Here is a 25,226-nt window from a genome sequence, read left to right on the forward strand (position 1 = left end):
AAGATTTGATTGGATAGGCGATGCTCAACAAATATGTATGAACAGCATTGCATTTAAAATCGATATCCTGGGGGCGCCTGGGTAGCTCAGTGAGTTAAAGCCTCTGCTTCCGGTTCAGGTCATGATCCCAGGTTCCTGGGATCGAGCCCCACTTCAGGCTCTCTGCTCAGCAAGGAGCCTGCTTCCCCCTCTCTCTCTGCCTGCCTCTCTGCCTACTTGTGATCTCTCTCTGTCAAATAAATAAATTAAAAAAAAAATCTTAAAAAAAACCCCCTATATCCTGTAGCAAATCAATTTTTATTTGTCCGTTTGGCAAAGATTTATTGTCTAGAATGTTCAAGACAGTGTGATCTACTCACTAAGGAACACAGATAATATACATGACAAGGTGGTTCTACCGAAGAGTGTAATCAGAAGTTAATCAGATATAAAGTCAACTATAATATAAAACAAAGCAAGATAAATGATAGAGAAAGTTGTAAAGAATATAGACAAAGGAAAGCTTAATTTAGTTTGTGGGATCATGAACAACTTTCTAGAGGTTTTACTTATTTGAATTTTAAAGGATTAATTAAGGTCTGGACATGGGAAGATGATGTGAAGAATGTTCCAGGTACAAAGTATGGTATAAAGAGGTACAGAAGCAGAAAAGCATAGGGCAAGTGTAAGGCATGGTGACTGTTTTGGCTGCATTATAAGATAACTAGGGTAACCATGAGAGAAGCCTGAAAAGGAGTAAAACTTTGTTTCTAGGAAAATGGAAATGTGCTTTACCCTATTCTTCCTGATAAGTACAACTAAATTCTCTGGACCATAAGTGTACAGAAAATAAACATTAGGCTCTGAAGGATGAAGAGAAGAAAACATACTAGCTTGGGACCTCAGAGTACAAGAAAAGACACAGTGATGAGTTCCTTGAGTTTCTTTTTTGGTTTATCTACCCCAGACTTGGAGCTGAAGAAGCTGGCAAGCCAGGAATGTCCCATGGCACATTAGGAACACACTATCTGACAACAGCTGAATACACATTCTTCTCAAGTGCATATGGAACATATTACCAGGACAGACTATAGATTAGGCTGTAAAATGAGTCTAAATAAATTTAAATGACTGAGATCAGGCAAGCCGCTTATTAATTATATAATGTTTATTAATCCAACTACAAAAGAAATAATTTAGCAATCAATAATAGATGGGAATTTGGGAAAAATGCAAATCTATGGAAATCAAACAGCTGACTCCTAAATACCCAATGGCTGAAAGAAAAAAATCACAAGAGTAATTAGAAAATACTTGGTGTTGAATAGAAATGAAAACACAACATATCGAAACTTACAGGATGCAGCTAAAGCAGTGATTAGAGAGAAATGTATAGCCATAAACATCTATATTCAAGAAGTAGAAAGACATCAAACAATAAACTAGTCTTCCACCTTAGAAAACTGGACAATAAAGAGCAAACTAAGCTAGTATCAATCATAAGAAAGGAAAGAACAAAGATTGTAACAAAAATAATTAGAGAATAGAGGAAAAAAATAGAGAAAACCCAGGACACCAAAAGTTGATTCTTTGACCAGAACAACAAAATTGACAAGTAATAGCATGACAGATGTTATTATTATTGCTGTCATTATTGTAGGTGTTGCTATCACAATCCTAGTTACTCAGGGAGGCAAATGAAAGCCATGTAACCACATTCCCTTCAGTATAGATGGGAATCCCTCCCACCCAAGGAAATGTGGTTTTGCTTTACTTTAACTCACATCTCATCATCTTTTATTGAAATGCTCAGCATTCTTGGGCCATTATATGATTTTGTATTTCTCTTCATCGTCTCACAGATTTATTAAGAAATTCTCATTTTATGATGTATCCAACTTGTAAAACATCTTTTGCAATTAATACATCATGTTAAATGGTTAACTGTTTGTGGACATCTGAGAATTAACTGTCAGGGACAACAAGCATACTCCTCACCTAAGTGTGCTGAGGGAGAAAATTTACACAGTGAAATTCATAAACAAATTATATATTTTTTGAAAAAAATGTATAAGACTAAATTCTAACTTTGTAGAATGTTTCATTATATCTTAGAAAGTATGGAAAAAGAAATAGGAGGGGGCCCCACTGGCTCAGTTGGTGGAGTATGCGACTCTTGATCTTGGGGTTATGAGTTCGAGCCCCACATTGGCTGTAGGGATTACTTTAAATCTTAAAAAAAATAAAAGAAATAGGAGCTGTCTTCCTGCTTTTAATATATAAAGATCATCTCCTATTTCTAAGTAGACTGTGCTTCCAAAGTTCATTTTTAATTATGGTGTTCTCAAAGCAAAATGCACTTTTCCATGGTAGTGATGTTATTAATGGTGATTGCATTTACAAGATGGCTTAAAGAAGCTGACTTAAGTACATCAGAGACAAACTGCATTTGTGATTTTTTCTTCTGATCAAGTAATTCTAGCCCATATTTAGGACATAGCTGACACTGAACTAATTAATGAGAGCAGTCAAATGGTAGACATAATTAAGTATACCTCAAATCAATTCTATAAGATCTTTTCTTTTTTCCTTCCATGAATTATTTTTCTAATTACAAAGATAATAGAGGTTTTTAAAAACTTTTACATAATTGAGATTATTCTATGTCTTTGCATATCTATATATTTATCTCTAGATATCTAGATAGCTAGATAAATCTGCCATTTCCACTTAGTAGTGTAGCATATGCATGTTTCCATATTATTAGATATTCTTGTAGAAGATGTATTTTAACAGCTCCATGTACTATTATAGGCAGTGATGTATCCGACTACTTATCGATTATTAAAGATATCTGTTATTTATAGTTTTCCACTATTATAAGTAATGTTATAATCACTTTCATCTTTTAAATATCAAAGATATTTAGACTTTATAAATATGTTTAGATAAACACACAGCCATGGTGCCCTCAGAAGTTGTGCCTGGATCCTGAATTCTAATCCATGTGGCAAAGCTGAGTCCAAAAGCAAAAAAGACCAAGGTGCTATTCCTTAATCTGCCCTTAAATGGAACAAGTCCCTCCACTACTTCAAATGTCAGCCTTCTCAACTGTAAAAGGAGGTCATAAAAAGTCTCCTTATGGAGACTGGAATTAAATGATTAAGAATGCCTTAAACTCAAATAAGAAAAGGTACTACCTGGCCAGATGCTTCTCTCACTCCTACTTACAGAGAAGTCATGCTCTCTTCTTCCTAAAGGAGACTGGACAAGAAGGTACGTGCAGATGGAAAAAAGCAGGGCAGGACTGGGGAAAGGGTTCCAACGTCAGGAAAGCAAAGGGGGAAGAAGAATAGAGAGGAAATAAAATGGAATTGCTCTCCCAGGGTGTTATCACAGGTCACGCAAGTTGTGGACAATACGAGGATGAGATGAGTAAGAGATTTCTTAGGAGAAAAGCTTGTGAGAGAAATAGCGGGGGGAGGCGGGACAAGGCTGAAAAGCCAACAGACTGCAATGCAGGTCTCATGTGGGTAAAGGAGAAAGAGAAGGAAGGAAAGGGTGGTGGGGTGGTGGCGTCAAGTTGGGTAAGCCTGCCTGCCATAGAATCCTGAGACAAAGTCTCCCATGAGAGAGTTTCCCATGTGCCTCCCAGAGATGGGCCTGTTTTCAGTTGTCCCTGCTGCAACCAGTCACTGACTGGGAATGCCTGTGGGAAGTGAGGCCTTGACCCAAACAGGGTGATGGATTTCAAAGCGCAGTAGCTAACACCACTGATCAATCATGCCCCTACAGTTGGAGAGCTGGAAGTCTCATTTTTATGACTGTCACACACTGGATACCACTCCATACCATAAATTCCAGGCTAGAACCACAATTCTTTAGCATGGTGACAAAATCATAGGTTCTACCATATCAGAGAATTTCAGCATTTCTGAATATTGAAGAAATAGTCAGATGTTGAATACTGTCGATAGTTGAAGATGGCCAATAAAGAGAAATATCTCAACAGCCACCTGTCTGCTGCTGACAAACTTACTCCAGGAGCTTCTGTGCATCATCGTACCCAACTGGATGGACAGGAATGCTCGGAAGACCAACAGCCTCTGTGATTTCACGTCTATAAGCGTATTCTGAAAAAAGTGGAACATATCTTAGTAAAAATTCAGTCCCTTTCTTTTTTCTTTTTTCAAAGTCTTTTTTTTTTAATTATGTATTTATTTGACAGAGAGAGAGATTACAAATAGGCAGAGAGGGGTATACGTCTGTGATTTAACAGTCTTGCGTTCAACACAGCAGTATTCACCACAACACATTCCCTCCCCAATGTCCATCATCCAACCACCCCATCCCCCCACACCCCTCTCCTTCAGCAACCCACAGTTTGTTTCCTGAGATTGTCTCTTATGGTTTGCTTCCCTCTCTGGTTTCATCTTCATTTTTCTCTCCCTTCCCCTATGATCCTCTGCTTTGTTTCTTAAATTGCACATATCAGTGAGATCATATGATAATTATCTTTCTCTGAATGACTTATTTCGTTCAGCATAATACCCTCTAGTTCCATCCGCATCTTTGCAAACAGCAGGATTTCATTTTTGATGGCTATATAATATTCCATTATATATACACCACATCTTCTTCATTCATTCATCTGTCAATGGACATCTGGACTCTTTCCATAGATTGGCTATTGTGGTCATTGCTGCTATAAACATTGGGGTGCAGGTGCCCCTTTGCATCACTACATTTGTATGTTTGGGGTAAATACCCAGTAGTGCAATTGCTGGGTGTAGGGTAGCTCTATTTCCAACTTTTTGAGGAACCGCCATACTGTTTTTCAGAGTGGCTGCACCATTTTTCAGTCCCACCAACAGTGTAGGAGGGTTCCCCTTTCTTTGCATCCTCACCAACACCTGTCATTTCCTGACTGGTTAATTTTAGCCATTCTGACTGGCATGAGGTGGCATCTCATCGTGGCTTTGATTTGTATTTCCCTGATTTGGTGACCTATTTTATCCAAGATATACACCTTAGCTATTTTTAAACCACACAAACTCAGGGGTGCCTGGGTGGCTCAGTGGGTTAAGTATCTTTCGTCTCCAGTCATAATCCCAGGATCCTGGGATCAAGCCCCACTTGGGGTTCCCTGCTCAGTGGGGAGCCTGTTTTTCCCTCTGCCCCTGCTCAAGCTCTCTCTGTCTCTCTCTTTCTTTCTCATAAATAAATAAAATCTTAAAAAAAAACCCAAAACACACACACACAAACTCAGTGATCACAGATATTTGTAAACCTTATCAAATAGCTGAGTACATTCAAAATAAAATGGCGGGGGTATAGCTCAGTGGTAGAGCATTTGACTGCAAAATAAAATGGCTCCCTTTATTCATGACCGACAATTTTACAGGGAAGCACTTCAGCCCTCACAAGCATGTGTATCCGGAGCCAGGCTGCCAGAAGCGCTCACTTTTCGGTGTGATGATCTGGGCAGCTGCCCTCTTGTCTCCGTTTCCTTCTGTCAAGCACAGGCAGTAATATTACGAAGCTAATAGGTCTGTTAATACGTGTAAGAGCTGTCATTCAGGAAACACTCCTAGAAAGTTATCACTATGGTATTTATATAACAGATGCAATAAGCATTTTCTGGACTCTATATTTTTTTTTTAAGATTTTATTTATTTATTGAGAAACAGAGTATGGGCAGGGAGAGGGGCTATGAGAGAGGTAGATAGAGAATCCTCAAGTAGACTCTGGGCTGAGTGCGGAGCCCAATGTGGGACTCAATGTCACAATCAGTAAATCATGATCCAGGCTGAAATCAAGAGCCAGAGGCTTAACTGACTGAGCCACCCAGGCACGCCAGGACTCTATATTTTAAATGTGTCACTTTGGAGGTTTATAGAACTTCTTTTCTGCTGTCCCTTATCCACAAATAGGAAATCCAAAAACTTAAAAACCATAAATTTGGAGGGATTACTTAGCATCAAACCCTGATCTGAAAATAAACAAATAAAAAAACCTGATCTGATGCAAACTCATTTGACAGTGAAATCTAGTTTGAGCAGACATATGGTTATTCATATTATTTATCCTTTATTACTTACCTCTGCTTATGATTATCTATACATTGTTGCAAAATATTTATATGCCTGCTTCCTGTATTCTATCCCAGCATCCTGGGTGTCAGGCAGTATAGGGGATATGCCCCATAGTACTTTTAAATATCTGAAAATACCTGAGTTCTAAAACCCATCAGGCCCAAAGTTTCCGAATAAGAGATAAGGGAGGGGCGCCTGGGTGGCTCAGTCGTTAAGTGTCTGCCTTCAGCTCAGGTCATGATCCCAGGGTCCTGGGATAGAGTCCCGCATCAGGCATCAGGCTCTCTTCTTGGCAGGAAGCCTGCTTCTCCCTCTTTCACTCTCCCTGCTGTGTTCCCTCTCTCACTGTCTCTCTCTCTGTCAAGTAAATAAATAAAATCTTAAAAAAAAAAAATTAGAAAACAATAATAGGTAAGGGACCTAAGCCAATAATTTCCAGTTACTTCTTAGATGTAAAGAGAACTTAAAAAGTCATACTTCATCTGGAAACTCTTTAATAAAATCACTTAAAAATTTTTTTTTAGTCTCCTGTGATGATTAAGGTCTGATCACTCACCATTTGCTGGGTAACCAGGTGTGAGAGGGTCCCCTGCACCATTAAGATTTAAGATATTTCCACGCTGGACACCATGTCCAGGCAGATTCCAACCATCTGGATAGGACTTCACCCCAGGAGCAAAGTAATCAGCAGGATCTGAATACAGAATGACTCCTTTGGCTCCTGCCAGCTGGGCATTTTTAACCTGGAAAACACAATGTCTCTCTTATTTCAGGTTGGTTGTTCCAGATTTGATAATATCATTTTTTTTTGAAATTACAGTTAAATGAATAGCTAAACTTTATTTTCAATTTTTATCATTAGACCTACAACAAAGGACATCTCACAGAGGACTGGCTTTTGCTTTTTCCTACTTCAGGTTCTAAAATTGAGTTTCTAAGAAAAAAAATAAAATAATAAAATAAAATGGGTTTCTAGGGATGGATCATCCCTCAGAGCTGTAGCTTTAGGAAATGTCCATAATAGTGATAGCAAGTACTTGCTATTTTTTTCACTAGTCTGGAAGCACAAGAAGAAAGCTGACTCTATAGGCCAGATTTCTATAACTTATGACCAGAAGGGAGTATTTTTGAAATTTAATGTCTCGCACAAAAGAGGAAAAAACTGAACAGACCAAATGATAGTAATTTTTTAAAACTGCTATGTAGAATTTGGTTTCTCTGATTACCTATAATAAAAATTCACATTAAAATTGAATTTAGTAAGTATTTTCAAAGATAATATTAAAAACAAATATACTGATGGCAACAACAAATACAGTGAATGCTTCTATGTAGACCACAGATAAAATGGGCAGGTTTGGAAAAATCTGCTTGGTTCTCCTTGAACTTCTATACTGGTTCAAACTCCAATGACCCAATTTAAAATCCCTGTCTATAAGCTAGTAAATGTGTCCTCCCCATAACATGGCTGTATTTAAAAATATGAAAGGATCATGATCCTCAGAAAGTTTTAAGGATACGTTTCTATACAGGTAAGATACAATATATTTTTTTATATTGGGGTAAAGAAAAAAAAATGATTTTTACCTTATTTCCTCTGAAAATTTTCCCATATCTGGCAATCACAATCTTCCCAGAGCAATTGATTTTCAGGTCCCTCTCTAGTTTAAAGAAGTCTTCAGTCTGTGCATAGTTAACATACACGAGATCACCCTGTTGAGATCAGGAATGATTTAGTATAAGTACAATTTAATCTGAGGAGGTTTCTCTACATGAGGACTATTTCACATCTTTGAATGAGGGAAGAGGTAAGAGCAGGCAGGAGAAAAGGAGAAAAGCACAAGCCTCACGTAAGAGATTCAAAGGAGAAATGGACTTGAATTAAGACAAGTGGCTGAGTTAGAGATGTATGAATTTAACAGTAAGCTTGGTCTATATGTCTTCTCTAGAGCAGCTATAATGCTATAGAAGTGTTCCCTCCAAAATGTACATGAATATACATGTTGCTGCATGCAGTCTGGAGGGGTCTGGGCACACTAGGTCAAGAAACCCTTGAGGAGGGGCGCCTGGGTGGCTCAGTGGGTTAAAGCCTCTGCCTTTGGCTCAAGTCATGATCTCAGATCCTGGAATCAACCCCCGCATCAGGCTCTCTGTTCAGCAGAGAGCCTGCTTCCTCCTCTGTCTGTCTGCCTCTCTGCCTACTTGTGATCTCTCTCTGTCAAATAAATAAATAAAATCTTAAAAAAAAAAAAAAAAAAAAAACAACCCTTGAGGACAGCTTCATTCTTAAAGTATATTCACAACTAGTAGCCTAATGAGTCTCCACTACCACCCATAAGGAAGAAAACTGCTTTAAGAGTCTGGTTTCATATCATTAGTGTGACCTCATGCAAGTCTTAATAACATCTCTGAATCTCAGTATTCTCATTTGCAAAATGACCTGTTAGATGAGACCAGGATTCTTCATTTTTTTCTCACCTACTCCCTACATTAATTTTGAAAAACAACAATAGCCCCTCATATATTTACTTGACATCTAAAATTGTTTATCACACCTTTAAGTAGCTACAACAAATGCAATTGCCAGTCTACTATAACTACTAATATTCTGAGAAGCAATTTTACATCACTTTTTATGTGTATCCAAAGAAATATACACACTATACTGATTTTCTATTCAACATCATTATTCCCCTTTCCCCAAAGAATTTTACTTTAAGGTAAAATATATTTGTGCTGGACACTGAGATGTGCTGCCCAGATTCCCCTTCGATGAGGACCTTTTGGCTCCAGCTGCAAGGAAGGCTCTCTGCAAACAGCCTTCAGTTCTCAGGTCTCTTCAGGAATTGCCTCAGCTACAGACAACAGCCCTGCTCAAAGTCATGCCCCTTCTTGGGGTGTCACAGTCTAAGACTGGTCAGTGGGAAGTATAAAGCGTTGGACATTTTAGTTCAACCCAGGACATTTCTGAAGCACTCTTTTGACTCCAGAAACGCCCTCAGGCCAGCCTATGCTGTCCCTGAGCTGATTTGAGGTTCACAGCTCCCTCTGCTCAAACCAGCTTCTCTTCCCTCCCATGACACAATTATTGATCCCAAGAGAATACCTCTTAATTAACGTCTAGGATGCTACATTTCATTTCAGTTTCTGTGACCTAGAATCTAGGAATGCCTGGAAGTCTCTTCTTGATCACTACCAAACTTCCCTTAATTAAGAATATATGTGTGTGTGTGTGTGTGTGTGTGTGTGTGTGTGTATGCACATTTTAAAAATGTCTTATAATAGGATGTGTGCACTAAGAAAATTCTCTTTAGGAGTAAGCTAATTATTAGCAGTATCAGATTGAGTCCAACAACATTACAAATTTTTGTAAATTATACCCAACCATAAAATTTTACTTGAAATATATTTCTTAATGCTATTAGATATTAAAACATCAGGTCACTGGATGAAAAAATTGTTGCTAGAATGAGACAGGACTCCACATTAGTTCTACTCACATTTCTTGTTTTTAGACTTAATTTCTGAGAAACCTTAAGACGGGAGTAAAAGAAGTTCTATTGCAGAATTCTCACTAAGTTATTTAAACTCCTTTCAAGTTACAATGCCCAAATCGCACACCGATCTATTATCCAAGTTAATTCTAATGATGTCAGCTAGATGCTCAACTAGGCTCATTTAATTTTGTTCAATTGCAAACCATATGACTTGCCAAATCTCTTGTTACCAGCTATGAGAATCTTTCACTATTGTCTCTTTGTTCAGAACCTCAGAAATTTTTATGACTCAGAGATATGCTTCATATTGTTTTAGGATGGGTGACAGATATCTTTCATTTGTAAAAATAAGATAAAAGTGAGTATAAATAAGAAAGTGGGAACAAAGTACCAGCAGGACCTGACCATCAGCTAGTTCTCAATCCAATGTCATTGTACCCTGAGAAATCGGTGGTGGACACCATTCTCTTTAAAATGATCTGTCTGCCTTTGGAAAGTCTTCACACATCCTAGTTTAAAGTCGCTGGGCTGGACAATTTCTCATATCTCATATCCTTATTTTTATCGTTTCCCTCTTCAGCTACATTTCTCCTAGAACGTGCACAGGAAATGTACAACAGATACTAACAAAAAATTGTTTCCAAGCTAATTCTAGGATTTATTTGACAAACATGTTGAAAATATATCATTACGATTCCAGCAATGTTCTACGAACTAAAGATACAGCATGTCCCTGTCCTTGGAGGAACTTACATTCAAGTGAAATGCAGAAAGATAAGATAATAATAAAAATAATAACTAACAGGTAAATTACATAGTATATTAAAAGTGGTAAGTGCTGTAGAAAATTATTTCAAAGTTTAAATAGAATCTAGTACTTAGGTGCATGCAATTTTAAACTAAAAGAGGAAAATCTACTGAGAAGGTGACATTTGAATCTTTGCTTCAGTAAAGGGGCTACTTTTAGTTCTTATATTTCTTCCTCAGACAATGCAATATTAATGCACTATTAATGGCCGTACTGTATGCCTCATTTATAATTGTTAGCCCTCTCTTGGAGCTCACTCTTAGTCTGTGAATATAGAATAATTAACCAATTTAATTTCAGTGAATTTTGTCTTAGTGTCAGTGTCCTACTTGAAATTTATCCCTATTTAATATCACCAACTTTGGGGAGACTCCTTCCTTAAATGTCTGTCAGTGGCGGCTGTCTTTTGACAAATCTGCAATCCTCACAAAACAAATGAGGGATCAGAGGAGACAGTTTAAAAACGACAGTCCACTGTGAAAATGAAAACAAGAGTGATAGATATGTCCTCTGGGCAGTTCACAAATACAAGCTGTCACCGTAGGTTAGAAAAAGGCTTTGTTTTCAGACAATGACCTTCTTGTAAAGTTTACACTGTACCATTGTTCTATGACTGGGAATAAATACAATCTTGCACTGTTAGCCTAGAATTTTCCATTTCTTGCAAGCTTCCATCTTCCTGCTCTTGTTAATTGAAACAGTACTGGGAGGCAAGGCCTTTGGCTCCCAAAACATGGTTCTTAAGCCCTCAGAATCCATGTCACCTGGGGCCTCGTTGGAAATGAACAATGAAGACCTATCCAAACTCAAGGGCGTGGGAATTAGAAGTGTTTTACAAGCCTTCCAGTCTATCATGGTACGTGTTGACATTTGAGAACTGATAGATTAGATTATATTTTTATTTTATTTTAGTTTTAGTTTTTAAAAAATATTTTATTTATTTGTCAGAGAGAGAGAAAGATCAAGAATGTGTACAAGCCAGGAGAGCAGCAGGCCAAGGGAGAGGCAGGCTCCTCCTGGAGCAAGAAGCCCGATGCAGGACCCTGGGATCATGACCTGAGCTGAAGGCAGACACTCACCTGACTGAGCCACCCAGGTGCCCTACAGTGAAACATTTTAAGCACAGATATATATAACTTTAAAAAGAATTAGCATTGCACTGGCTAAGTATAGGTGCTCTAGTAAAGCCCATCAGCCAGCAAACTCATCTACTATTTGAACACAAACAAGAAACACAGAATCACAGACTCTTCCTATTAATCTAGAAGAGTTTAGGTCTACTTGAAAGAAATGAGTTAATAATCTCTATGACTCTTACGAATAAAATAATTCTGTCGAAGTCCAAAAATTACTTGCGATTTCAACCAATTATACATTAAACCCACAAACAAATATGGGAATAATTTTCTCCCTATAGCATTCTGCCTTCTCATCTAGAAACATAATTTTTTATACATAATATTTTCACTGTTCAATAAATTTTACAGTGCTCTTTAACTACTTCATACTCATTGAAGACTTTTAAAGTGTATTTAACATTTTATGGCTCTTTTAAATTAAGTTTTTTTTTGTTAAATTTCCTATTACTATACACTACTTGTCCACATGCACTTAACTCTAATCTGATAATATTAATGCTATTTTTAAATAATGATGTATTAGTATTTTTTGTATATTCTGATTATACAGATATATCACTGTAAATAATGAATAAAGAAGACCCAAAGTATAAAAACATAAGGAGAACAATTGGGCAATAATAAAATTAAAGATATCTTTTCAATAAAGGGCAACTTGGGGTGCCTGATTGGCTCAGTCAGGTAAGCGTCTGCCTTTGGCTCAGGTTATGATCCCACAGGCCTGGGTCTGGGCTCTCTGCTCAGCAGAGTCTGCCTCTCCCTCACCCTCTGCCTGCCCCCTGTTTGTGCTCTCTCTCAGTATCTCACAAATTTAAAAAAAAAAAAAAAAAATCCTTAAAAAAATAAGGGGCTTGGGTGGCTCAGTCATTAAGCATCTGCCTTTGGCTCAGATCATGATCCCAGGGTCCTGGGGTCCAGCCCAGCATCAGGCTTCCTGCTCAGGAGGAAGGCTGCTTTTCCCTCTCCCACTCCCTCTGCTTGTGTTCCCTCTCTCGCTGTCTCTCTCCATCAATTAAATAAAGTCTTAAAAAACGGAAAAATAAAAATAAATAAATCAATCAAAAATAAAGGACAGTTTAGATAACATGAACAAATGGATGGAAAATTAGAAAAAGGTTTTGTAATATTTAAACTGTAAGGACCTATTTTATATTTTTATATTTTAGCCAGAGGCTTCCATTGAGGTTAAACAATAACTTTGTTGTTTAACCCTTAAACTGTCCCTGCTCCCCTTTCCCCAGGGGACTTACTTAAAAACAAGTCCCGGAAACCAGCCTCAGGTAACAAAGCTCAAATACAAGGGTGGGTCAGGCCAGGTGGAGATGTCGGATCAGTGGGGGCACGTACTATCTCCAAGCTACCAAGGTGATAGGCTAGTTTCTATGGCTACTGTGGGGTGAATTATAATTCAATTAGCCACCTTTGTGTGTCCAGGCCAACCACATGGCCTTTGCTCTATAAAAGTTAGTCAGGAAAGCAGGGAGGGGTCGCCCTCTCTGTAAGAGGTGCGGCCCTGGCTGGCCAGTTTGATTCTTGATGCTTGGCACGAAATAAAGCTTTGCTTGACCTTCGCTCTGTATCAGTCTCGCTCCTTTAATCGCGGACCCATTATTGGGGCATAACAAAACCAATATGGAATAAATAATGAAAATTTTTAAGAAACCCTTAAATTTAATCAGAAAAAGGATGGAAATTCAACAGGAAGAAGAGAAGGCTTTCTTAGTCATTGCACAGAATAAAACCAAAACAGCTAATAAATAAATACGTTTATAGATGAGCAACCTCACTTGTAATCAGAGAAATATCAAAAATCATAAAGTCAGAGAATTTCAAGTGTTGATGAAAATATATGAGGAAACACGAATACTCATTTAGTGTCAGGGGAAGCAATTAACTGCTACTGTCTGGACACTGTGAAATTAAATATTCCTACAAAACAGCAATCCCACAATGGGTTTACTGTAAACAGAGAAACCCTTGCAAGCCCAGACAGGGACACATATGAGGATATTCCCGGCAACGCTGTGCTGATGAGGGTTTCGGAGTAAAGCAGTGCTGTCCTCAAAGAGAATGGGTAAGTTACATGTGGTGTGCATGTAACATGGAATGATAGGCAACAGTAAAAAGTAATGAACTACCCTGACATAAAGCGACACAGACAGAGTTTTTTAAAGGCCATTGATTGAAAAGAGTAAGAGAACAAGCAAGACCTAAAGTTTCATGCTATTTACATAAATTTAAAATACATCAAACACAAAATAAGGCCATATGTTTTCATATGAGCCTGGGTGGCTCAGTCAGTTAAGTGTCTGACTCTTGATTTTGGCTCAGGTCATGATCTCAGTTTTGTGAGACTGGAGCTTGCCTAAGATTCTCTCTCTCCCTCTCCACACCCCACACGGCCTGCTCTCTTCCTCTAAAGAAAAACAAAAAAAAAGAATATATGCTGCAAAGGACACAAATACATCGGGCAGGCGGAGAGGAAGGAGACTGAGAGTGAGAATGAGAGATGAAAAGAAAAGAAAAGAAATGAAATTAAGGTTCATACATGGGCCCATGATGGTAAGGCACCTTAAGCTTGGAATAAGTCTAAGTGACCTCAGTACACCTGAGATCTAAAATATATATTTTCACTTCCAAAAATATCTCTTCACTTCCAAATGTTGTATCTCTCATTTCCTATCTCATGTCAACTATGAAATAATTATGATTGCAAGCATTCTATTTATGTGCTAAATATTAGAAAAAATTTTCTAATATTATACCATTAAGAAGCAAACTATTCATGTGAAGTAAATTTCATACAACCAATGGAAAATACTCTTTCATTCTAAGTTTGCAAGAGTTTTTAAATTATAAGTTAATAAATCCAATAAATTTGAAAATAAAAAATAATATTTTCTCTCTTACTTATTAAAAAATATGGCACTACCTGGTATTAAATCATCTTTATGTTCTTGCAATAAATCCTAATTGACTAAGAAAAGCCCTCCATTAAGTGATACTTCAATATACCCAACTGTCAATTAACAATTTCTTTTGACTATATCCCGGGCAGTTTAACCCAATACATTCAAAATTGAATTTACTTACTGTCAAATATTATAATAGGAAAGACAACTTTTAAAAAGATAGTAATAAATTATATTGAACGCTTTCAATTTAGCTTTCTTATAAAAAACAAATGTACCTCACAGGAATCTGGGGGTTGACTACAGAATTTCAGATGATAGTTATACACACTGCTTTACTGAGTAGACCACACAGAATTTTCTAGAATGGACATTCATGCTCTTCATTTGAAAATGGCAACAATACTATTATTCAAGTTCTTTAAAAACTAATCAGTGCTATGTAACAGTAGAAACTAAGGCAGTGTTTTCATACAATGGAAATTACTTAGCAATAAAAAAGAATGAATTAAAAGCTAAAACACGTGAATCTCATAGACTCTAATTTAGTGAAAGAAACTGGACACAAATGATTACATGCTGTACGATTCCATAGATACGGATTTTAAAATAGGCAAAACTAATCAATGTGGCAAAAACAATTAGAATGGCTGCCTGGCAGGGGGTCGGGGGGTGTGATACTGACTGAGAAAGGGCATAAAGTTACTTTCTGAAGTGATGGTAATATTGTGTGTGTTAAGGGGTCTGGATTACACAGGTACATGCATTTGTCAAAAGTCAGTAAATGTACGTTTTGGATTTCTGCATCTCACTGCAGTAGATTTTACCTTTAAAAACTGTCAACAAAGCAATAAATGGTGCTTTTTCTTATTAAGAAATTCTAATGTCCTATGAAAAGGGGGTAAATTTGAATTATGTAAAATCTCCTTATCACTCTTTGTTTCCTGCATGTATGAGGGGGTTCTGTCTGTTATTTGTATATTATTGTATTGCATTGTTACCTCTGGCATCCCCTGGGGAGAGAAGGCATTAAAAGGTGGCACAACATCTGAAACATTTTCATATCCTGGAGGAAGTGGTTCAAACAATGACGAGTTGAAAACCTGGAAAAGTAAAAATAAACTAGTTGAAACCGAGTCAGGTAAAGTTTGATTACTACAAACAAACAAGGAAAAATGTACTTTATCGTTGCTGCCAATAAAGGGTTTTGTATTTTGTATTTTGAAAATACATATCAAATCCCCAGCACTGTGCTAGAAGAACAAACTACAGACCCAGAGAGCATCTACAGAGCACCAGGTTTGACTTAGGAGGGAAATTTTAACACCCAAATAAAAAGTAGCATTATACTGTAATCTTAAACCCTTATAACATTGCTAAGATAATTATTTAGCAACAAATTAAATACCAAATTCGCTTCAATAAAAAAACTTACATTTGGGGGTAGAATCCATATCTAATAGTATCTAGATACACTGAACAACATTCACACTGAAAAGAACTAAAGATGCTGAACTATATATAAAATAGTATCTTTTTAAGTGATTCATCAAATTGGAAGGAAAAAAAAAAGTAAGGAACCTCAGAATCCAGAAAAATGGGGTGTGAAAGCAGGAATCTCAAGAGATTGCACTAAAGCCTGCCTTTGCCTTCGTTGGACCCATGAGAGCCAAAACAGAAATTCTGAGAAGGTCCAGATAATGGAGTATAATAAGATACCACTGCATAAAGCTGGATTGCCAAAGAACACCCTTTAGGGTTAAGGATAGTACATATGAGGGCTTGTAACCTGAAGAGAGGGGCGTCTGGGTGGTGCAGTTGGTTAGGCATCTGATTCTTGGTTTCAGCTCAGCTGGTGGTCTCAGGGTTGTGAGATTGGGCCGCACGTTGGGCTCTGCACTCAGCATGGAGTCTGCATGGGATTCTCTCTCCCTACGCCCCCCCTCTCTAAAAATCAATCAATCAATCAATCTTTCTAAAAAAGAGATAGAAGAAAATAGAAAGGATGTAGAGGAGCTAAATTTGAATATATAATGATTAAGAATTTTCCAAACTGACAAAATTATGAACTCTTAAGATTCAGATGGTCCAGTGAATCCTGGCCAAGCTAATAAAAAACTAATCTACCTCCAGACCGGTCACAGTAAAATTATGATATTCAATATACTACTTAATGTTCAAAGTTACAAAAGAGAGATTATACAAGAAACCCAAACAGAATAATAGACTGCCACTCACTTCTCAACAACATTAATGGATACCATAAAGCTGTCAAATATCCTCTCCATGTGTGAAGGGACAGTAACTGCCAAACTACAAATCTAGGTCCCACAAAAATATCCTTCCTTTGGAAAATGAAATGGGGATGCCTGGGTGGCTCAGTTGATTAAGCATCTGACTCCTGATTTCGGATTGGGTCATGATCTCAGGGTGGTGGCATTGAATCCCATGCTGGACTGCAAGCTGGGTGTGGACGCTGCTTAAGATTCTCTCTCTTCTTCCCTTTGTCCCTCCCCTCGTGCATGTACCTCCCGTCCCCCCCTCCAAAAGACTTAAAAAAAGGAAATGAAAGACACATTTCCTACCAAAAATTAACAGCTTGGAGCCAAACTTTAAAAAAATCTCTAAAGGGGGGGCACCTGGGTGGCTCAGTGCTTAAGCCTCTGCCTTCAGCTCAGGTCATGATCTCAGGGTCCTGGGATGGAGTCCCACATCGGGCTCTCTGCTCTGCAGGGAGCCTGCTTCCTCCTCTCTCTCTCTCTCTCTCTGCCTGCCTCTCTGCCTATTGTGATCTCTGTCTGTCAAATAAATAAATAAAAATCTTAAAAAAAAATCTCTAAAGGATATCATTGAACAAAACAAATAAAGCCTCTAAAAGAAGCTCTAAGATGATTCAAGAAAGACTGATAAGGAAGGTATCCTGATTGTGGGAAAAATGAATAAATATGTACTGTACATAATAATGAAAAGAATTATTCAAGGTGACAAGAACAAGACTGAATTAGAATTATGGGCATAAACTGATAGGGTATGACCAAAGTCAAAGTATTCTAAGATGTCTGTATTGTAGAAACATTGACTGAGCCCCATACATACTTTAAGGTTTTGCTGAGTCATTTTGACCTTGGTAAACGTTCAAGTATAGCTTCTCTGGGAGCCCAGGAGCAGAGCCCACAAACATAAGAAGTTGAAAACTTCCTTTCTTTTATCACAACCAGGAGTTGATTTGGGGGATATTTATTTCTATTTCTTTCTTTATTTTTTTTTTTAAAGATTTTATTTATTTATTTGACAGACAGAGATCACAAGTAGGCAGAGAGGCAGGCAGAGAGAGAGGGGAAGGAAAGCAGTCTCCCTGCTGAGCAGAGAGTCCCTTGCGGCTTGTCCCAGGACCCTGGGATCACGACCTGAGCCCCAGGCAGAGGCTTTAACCCACTGAGCCACACAGGTGCCCCTCTATTTCTTTAAATAACATGCTGTGTTTCAGATTTAGGCATTAGCTATGGACATTGTGACAGTTCAACTGTTTTTGTCCCTCTGTTCCACCTGTAAATGCTTTTGTATTATCACCATCTCCCAATGTAATTTAATTATTGTGACTATTCAGAGCTGAGTTCTGTGGTAAACTGTAAACTTTTACTCTCCTGCACAACACACACAAGTTCCTTTCCACTGGCAACAAATACAACTAGTGTTCTATAGATGCTACCAGAAATATTTCAAATATATACAGACACATTATCTTATCTTTGTTCATGTAGAGATAACACATGATATAGGTTGAACTGTACACTGCCTTTTTTTGTGTCATAAAAGGTAAACAGAAATTTGTAAACTAAATTGTTTTAGTTATATTCAGAATACATAATTTGAGGCTAATATTAGTGAATTCTGGAAAGTGAGCAATGCTTTCTGGTATATAGTCTACCTTTGATAAAGTTCCTCCAAAAAAGTTGTTTCCTTGACCTTACAAATTTCTCCTACTTGTTAGAATAACTTATAAACTTGCTATAAAATCTCCTCGTACAGAGAAGCTGTAAAATCGAAGATTACCATATCGGCAAATTGAGTGAGACCAACTTGAGTACTCCCTTGGCTGAAAGATGTGCTGATGCAAGGACTTTGTTTCTAGATGGATTTGTATTGTACTTTATTACAGTTTCTTTTATAATCTTTCTCAATGATTCAGATGAGTTTCGTACCCTATGTGGGTCACAGAAGAATTACGGGCTATATGGAGGATGTGGGGATTTTTGAAGGGTAGCGGTTGCTACGGTTTCATGTTAGGATCTGTGTGCCTCAGGAAAGGTAGATATTTGGTGCTCTTGTTGGGATAACATAACGTCAGGTTCACTCCCAGTCTCCCATCACTGTTCGTACCCATGCTTAGGACCAGGGCCATGTACCATGTTGAAAAGTAGTGATAGATAATCCAAACTCGAAGGGAATTTTTTTAATGTCTCACAATTAATTTTGATAGTTGCTATGACCTTTATCAGGTGATGTAAATTAACTTCCTTTCCAAGTTTACTAAGCGTTTTTATCATGAATTCAAGTTCCATTTGTTCAACGCTTTTTTGGGGGGAGGATTTTTTTGAGATAAGTATGTAATTTTTCTTTTTCATAATGATAATTATATTACTTATATGTATATATTACACATTTGTCCTGTATTTTTGCAATTTGCTTGTTGGGTTATCATTTCTAGATTATACTTGCCTTATGAAATGAGTGCAGTTTTTAACATTCTTTGAAGTAGGTTGTATTATGTTTAAATGATCTTTTAATCTTTCAAACTTAAAGGAAAACCACTTGGTCTTGATGCCCTGTGTTGTAGGAGTTTTTGAAGAACTGATTTAATTTCTTTGAAGTTATTTGGATTTTTAATAATGCATTCTTGTGTCAATTTTCATTTTTTTTTTTTCATTTCATCTCAGCTATGAATTACTGGCACACATCTTCCTAGCATTATCTTTTCTTATCTTTCTTATCTGTGTGGCATCTCTAGAGATGCCTCTTTTTTCATTCCTTATTTATTTAGGTTTATTTAGGCTTTCCGTATATTTTTCCTTATTGATCTTTGTCCTTTAGGGGACAAAAGGGATTATTTGGGTGGATTACTTCATCAGTGCTAACCGGGTAATTCCAGATTGACTAGTTAAAGGTCACATTCCTGAGAGAGGCTGAAACTGCATTAGGTTGGATATTAAGTCTTGGTTTGCTGAGTGGGGCTCAGGACAAGTAACTCCATTTGGGGCCTGTTGTAACTTTTCCTCCAACAGATAAAAAGAAATTTAGAATTGTTGGTGAAATGAAACACTTAGGTAGTGACCCTCTTTCTCTCTCTCTCTCTCTCTCTCTCTCTTTTTTTTTTTTTTAAGATTTTATTTATTTATTTGACAGACAGAGATCACAAGTAGGCAGAGAGACAGGCAGAGAGAGAAGGAAGCAGGCTCCCCGCTGAGCAGAGAGCCCGATGTGGGGCTCGATCCCAGGACCCTGAGATCATGACCTGAGCCAAAGGCAGAGGCTTAAACCACTGACCCACCCAGGCAGCCCCCCTCTTTCTCTCTTAATAAGATTTTTGACTTTGCCCTAAAACTTACTTTATAAGATAAAACCATTTTTTAAGTCAATATCTACTTGGTGTTTCTTTTTCAGTTTTGTTTCTTTCAAACTTGTGATGTTATGTTCAAGTCACTCCTTATAAAATAGTACATAGCTGATTTTACTTAGTCTGACACGCTATGTTTTTAATCAGATTTTTTCCTTTAAATATTTTTCTAATTACTGATACACAGCATTTAAGTCATTTTTACTCTCCTATTATGTGATTTTTACTCTTCCTTTTCCCCCTCAATGCTCCTTTTCCTTACGTGGAAATCGTGTATCCTGGGCTGCTGTCTTAACTTGGGTTCAAATAAAACTCTTTTGCCATTCCTTTACAATTTAAAAGGTTTGTTCATTTTGTGTCAACAGTTGAATAGTGCTTGCTTCAGGAAAGGGAGAATTAGGGAGGAAGCAAGGCACTTTGGAGAAGTATGTGATTCTTTATGTTCAGATGTACGTTGAATGAAAATAAAAAAGGAAAATGAACTAATGCTATAGCTTTATAGGAACTAATGATAGGAAGCTTTAGACAGTGTGATACTGTGATTTATAATAAATGTATATTTGATCTTCATCCTTGTCTGCACTGAGCTCCTAAAACCTCCTAAAAGGAATTTCCTAATGAAAGCAACAAAGTTGTCTATTGTTATGTTAACGACTTAACTTTTGGATACCTCTTAAGGATGGGAGCAGGTAGCCAGGAGAACCAACTTAGTGATTACAGGGTTGGTCAGTCCCATTGCAAAACTCCCAACCAGGAGGAGAGATGGAGCTGGAAGTTGAATCAATCACCAATAGTCAAAATTTAATCATCACACCTATGTAATGAAGCCTCCATAAAAACCCAAAGGACAGGGTTAAGAGATTCTGGGTTGGTGAACACATGGAGATGACCAGGGACTGGGGCTCCTAGAGAGGACCTGGAAGCTCTCTGCTCTTTCCCACATACTTTGCCCTATGCATCCTTCATCTGGTATTGATTCGTATCATTTACCATCCTTTTAATAAATCAGTAATCTGAATGTAAAGTATTTTTGCAAATGTTAATTTACTCTAGCAAATTAATCAAACCTGAGGAGGGGATCATAGGAACCTCTGATTTCTGCCCATCTGTCAGAAGTACTGTTAACAACCTGGGCTTTCAACTGGCATCCTGTGTTGAATGGGGTCACTGGAACCTCCAGTCTATAGCTGGTAGGTCAGAAATACAGGCTGGGCTTGCAACTGGTATCGGAATGGGTTGGGGAGGGGGCAGTCTTATGAGACTGAACTCTTACCTAGGGAATCTGACTATCACCACGTAAATAGCGTCAGAATTGAGTTGAATTATAGGGCACCCAACTGGTGTCTGAGAATTGCTTGTTGTGTGTGTAGGGAAAACACTCCCCATCCCAACAGAAATTGGACAAGGAAGTCAAAAGAGACAGCTAATGCCATTCCAGAAAATCTCCAGAATGATATTTCTACATGATACTTTATATTATGTAACAAGGTTGAAGAATTTAATAAATGCCAATAATGGCCAAACAATGAAATGGAATAATAAAAGCAAAGTCACAGTCAAAATTGGGAGGTGAAAGAAGGAAAAAAGAAGTGCAAGTTTGTTATTTTCCTCATTGTATATAGGTCATCCCCAAATCTGACAGATCAAGAGAAAAAAAAAAAATATATATATATATACACACATATATGTATATTTATTTAACATTATCTATCTCTTATTTCATCATTAAATAACTTTCCTAAACATACTTTTATAAACTGCTTAGTACTTAATTATATAGATATCTCCCCACTTATTTAACAAATGTTATGGGATCATATGTGGTATACTGATATTCCATATAACTTTTTTTTAAAATACTTTTTAAATTTTGAGAGAGTTTAATATTTTAAAAAGATAAAGTATTAACTACAATAATTTAAATAATAGTTAATATGGAAAGTTTTAAATCATATTAGGAAATTTAGCATGGGATTACATCACTGACAGGAAAATGTAACAGCGTATTTGCCATTAAAAGACTGATTCATTAGTCGATAGAAGGTGATCGACATATTAGGAAAAAAAATTTTTAATTTATATATATTTAAATCACATGACATTTTCAGGTCACTGATCAAGCTGGACATATTTGAAGCTATATACAATTGAGAAGGCCCAACTAACAAAAGGACAGAAGGAAACTATCTAGATTGAAAGGGGCTATTTCAGTTAAGATACAATAGCTCTAAAACTAAGGTATGATAAACAGGGTTAAGCAAAAGAGTTGAACTTTACCAGCTTTCATACTGAAAACATATCATACTAAGAAATACCTCAATTACTTGTATTATCTTTTCTTCCTCAAGTATATACCCTAACTCGCAAACAAGATTATAAATTCTTTAGATAATCATTCTTTTTTTTTTTTAAGATCTTATTTATTTGACAGAGAGAGATCACAAGTAGGCAGAGAGGCAAGCAGAGAGAGAGAGAGAGAGAGAAAGGAGGAAGCAGGCTCCCTGCTGAGCAGAGAGCCCGATGCGGGGCTCAATCCCAGGACCCTGAGATCATGACCTGAGCTGAAGGCAGAGGCTTAACCCACTGAGCTACCTAGGCGCCCTTTAGATAATCATTCTATAGACATTCTCTCTAAACTCTCTTCTGCCTTCAAATGCCCACATCCAAGTTCTGGGCACAAAGCTGAACACATGATCCTATAAGTCATGTCACTGAGTACGAATAAAAAGCTGCAGACTCAAACTATACACCAGGTGTCTTGAGTTTCCTCACACCCCCACACTTAGACAGTATCTTTTATAGTCTGAACCTATAAAAAATTGTGTCTATTTTATTTGCCCGGAAGTACTAATATATCATATTCTATATCAGCACACAGTACTAAAAAACGAATATACAACTGTCATCAAGCATTAATTTTTCCAACATCACTCCAAATTCAAACATCATAGGAAAGGAATTGACAATGGCAATGAGATACTAAAGACAACATTCCCAAGTTTCAATAATATTGATTTCTATCAATACTTAGAGATGGTATGAAGGCATACTCTCATAAAAGCTGTTTAAAAATAATAGAGATGAGGATAGTTTCTTATTTCTTTGTTTTACCTCATTTCCATCTTCATCAATTATTGAGATGTAGTTGGGATGATTCTTATTTGGATAGGACAACAGGACATCATAATGGGCCAACTCAACAGAATCCAGGCCAAATTCTTTCCACTGGGATTGAATTTGCTTTGCAAGCTGAAAGTTTTGTTCTGTTCCTGCTAAATGTGGCAGCCGTGTAAAATTACTGGTGAACAAAAATTCAAAGTGGTTAGAAATTAATGTTTAGTCAGCCTTTATCCCAAATGAACAACCAAGGAAGGCAGATTGACATTTAAAAGGTGCTTTGAAATGTGATACGTTAAAAAAGCAAAGTGGTACTATTATCGCATCAAATAGATTATCAAAGCGTATTTTGAAGTTTTCATGCTCTAATTTGTACTTATTCAAGAGAAAAATTGGAGAAACTGATCTTTGTAGAAAATTGTTACGTGAAGTCCTGTGGGCATCCCTATATAGTAGATGAGGAAAGTGTCTTCTTCTTTTCTTAAGATTCATACATCTTAGAACTTCCATGGAATTATTTGTTTCACTACATGAAATAGATTTAGAAGGTAAAAGATATTTTCATACAAAATGCCAAGGTGTGACATGCCAAGAATGATTGATAATTACATTTATTTTTAAATACTTCAAGTTATGGCCAAGTGAGAAACTTTTTGATTAGCAACCTTTATAAAGTATCTTCATTAAGGAATAATCTAAACATATTTTGAGAAGCTCAGACTGAATCACTTGTACTCCATTGACTGTGCATAGTAATACACTTAAAAATCAATGATGATAATAAGCCTGACCAGGAATATCTCTAACGAATAAGTTATGTGGGCAGAATTTCAGCTACCAAAAATATTTTTACGAGTCTATTACTTTCCCATTTAATATATCTGGATACTGATGCCTTTGTTGTTTAAATTTCTCTCTCTTTTGGAAATGTGTTGTTTCCCTAAAGATTCAGCTCATTGGTATTTTCATCTTAACCCACTTAAAGAAAAAAAAATCCACATGCCATCATGTATCATAAAAAGACATTTATTTCTAGATCTTCACACACTTCTGCTTCTGAATATGTAGGGTTTTTTTTTTTTCTAAAACCAACACATGTCTATCCTTATAGGGTTTTGTTTTTTTTTAAACTAACAAATAGGCAACATGACTATGAAAATTCCATTTTCAAATGTTTACTTTTACTGTAAATTTATCTTAATTTTTGACTTGGAAAATCAACGGCCCAGAAGAATAACTCTCAATTTTTTAAAAAATGCAGTTCATGGGATTATTTTTTATAATTCTATTAAAATAATTTAAACTGTATTTACAAAGATAGTATTAAAATCCTTATGCAAAAAATGTGTAAGGGCTTAACACTATAGGGGTCAAAGGTGGGCTGCCCCAAGATGGGCCACTTTGGCATGAACATTATTCTGAGCTGAAGGTCATAAAACCCCTTACAGTCTCAAAAGAAACTTTTGCCACTCCCTTAACAACAGAAGACTCTAAATTGGTGATCTTTCTCAAAATAAGGGTTATTAGCAGAGATCAGTTTTATCTGAGTGACCCATCTGTATGGCAGGGCAAATATCTAATTACCAAACATCTGATTTTCTTATCACCCTACAAAGTGCATTCCTTTGATATACCTCATTTTGCCTGTCTTTGGAATTCCCATGTCTATATGGATTCCCCACACATACACTATTAAATCTGATTTTCTCCCATGAATCTCTCTTGTGTCAATTTAATTTAGTCCTTCTAGTAGGACCTTGAAGGAACAAGATATTCTTGCTCCCTTATATCAACAGACACAAATTTTTGAATGTGTATTCACAAAAGGTAGTAACAAAAATAACACAATTCTAAGAGGCAGCTGAGCTGTCTTTGTATCTTTTCAATGTATACCTGAAGAGATAACAGAAAAAGAGCCAACACATTGTTATTTTTTTTCTATATTATACAGATCACAAACTGTAACATAACTAAAGTAGATGCAGATTATGCATAGTTCTTAAAGTTAGAGTGATCACTGTCCCTAAATGTAAGAAATAGGGCACCTGGCTGGCTCAGTTTGGTA

General features: G+C 36.9%; 1 protein-coding gene across 5 annotated transcripts in view; it reads right to left on the bottom strand.

Moving 5' to 3' along the window:
* Positions 1 to 25,226, bottom strand: part of LOC111154494 (folate hydrolase 1B) — a 60,447-nt gene that overhangs the window by 29,569 nt on the left and 5,652 nt on the right. For 4 of the 5 annotated variants that reach the window (XM_022514111.1, XM_022514110.1, XM_022514113.1 and 1 more), the window contains exons 3-7: positions 23,156 to 23,342; positions 15,432 to 15,533; positions 7,662 to 7,787; positions 6,631 to 6,817; positions 4,019 to 4,112 (exon numbers count right to left, since the gene is read on the bottom strand). In XM_022514111.1, coding sequence (XP_022369819.1) covers positions 4,019 to 4,112; positions 6,631 to 6,817; positions 7,662 to 7,787; positions 15,432 to 15,533; positions 23,156 to 23,342 — 696 coding nt within the window. The remainder of the gene's footprint in view (positions 1 to 4,018; positions 4,113 to 6,630; positions 6,818 to 7,661; positions 7,788 to 15,431; positions 15,534 to 23,155; positions 23,343 to 25,226) is intronic. The other variant, XM_022514114.1, reaches the window with a different exon arrangement.

Source organism: Enhydra lutris, unplaced genomic scaffold (genome assembly GCF_002288905.1).
Source record: "Enhydra lutris kenyoni isolate GAN:26980312 unplaced genomic scaffold, ASM228890v2 scaffoldscaffold37, whole genome shotgun sequence".
In the NCBI taxonomy this organism is placed as follows: domain Eukaryota; kingdom Metazoa; phylum Chordata; class Mammalia; order Carnivora; family Mustelidae; genus Enhydra; species Enhydra lutris.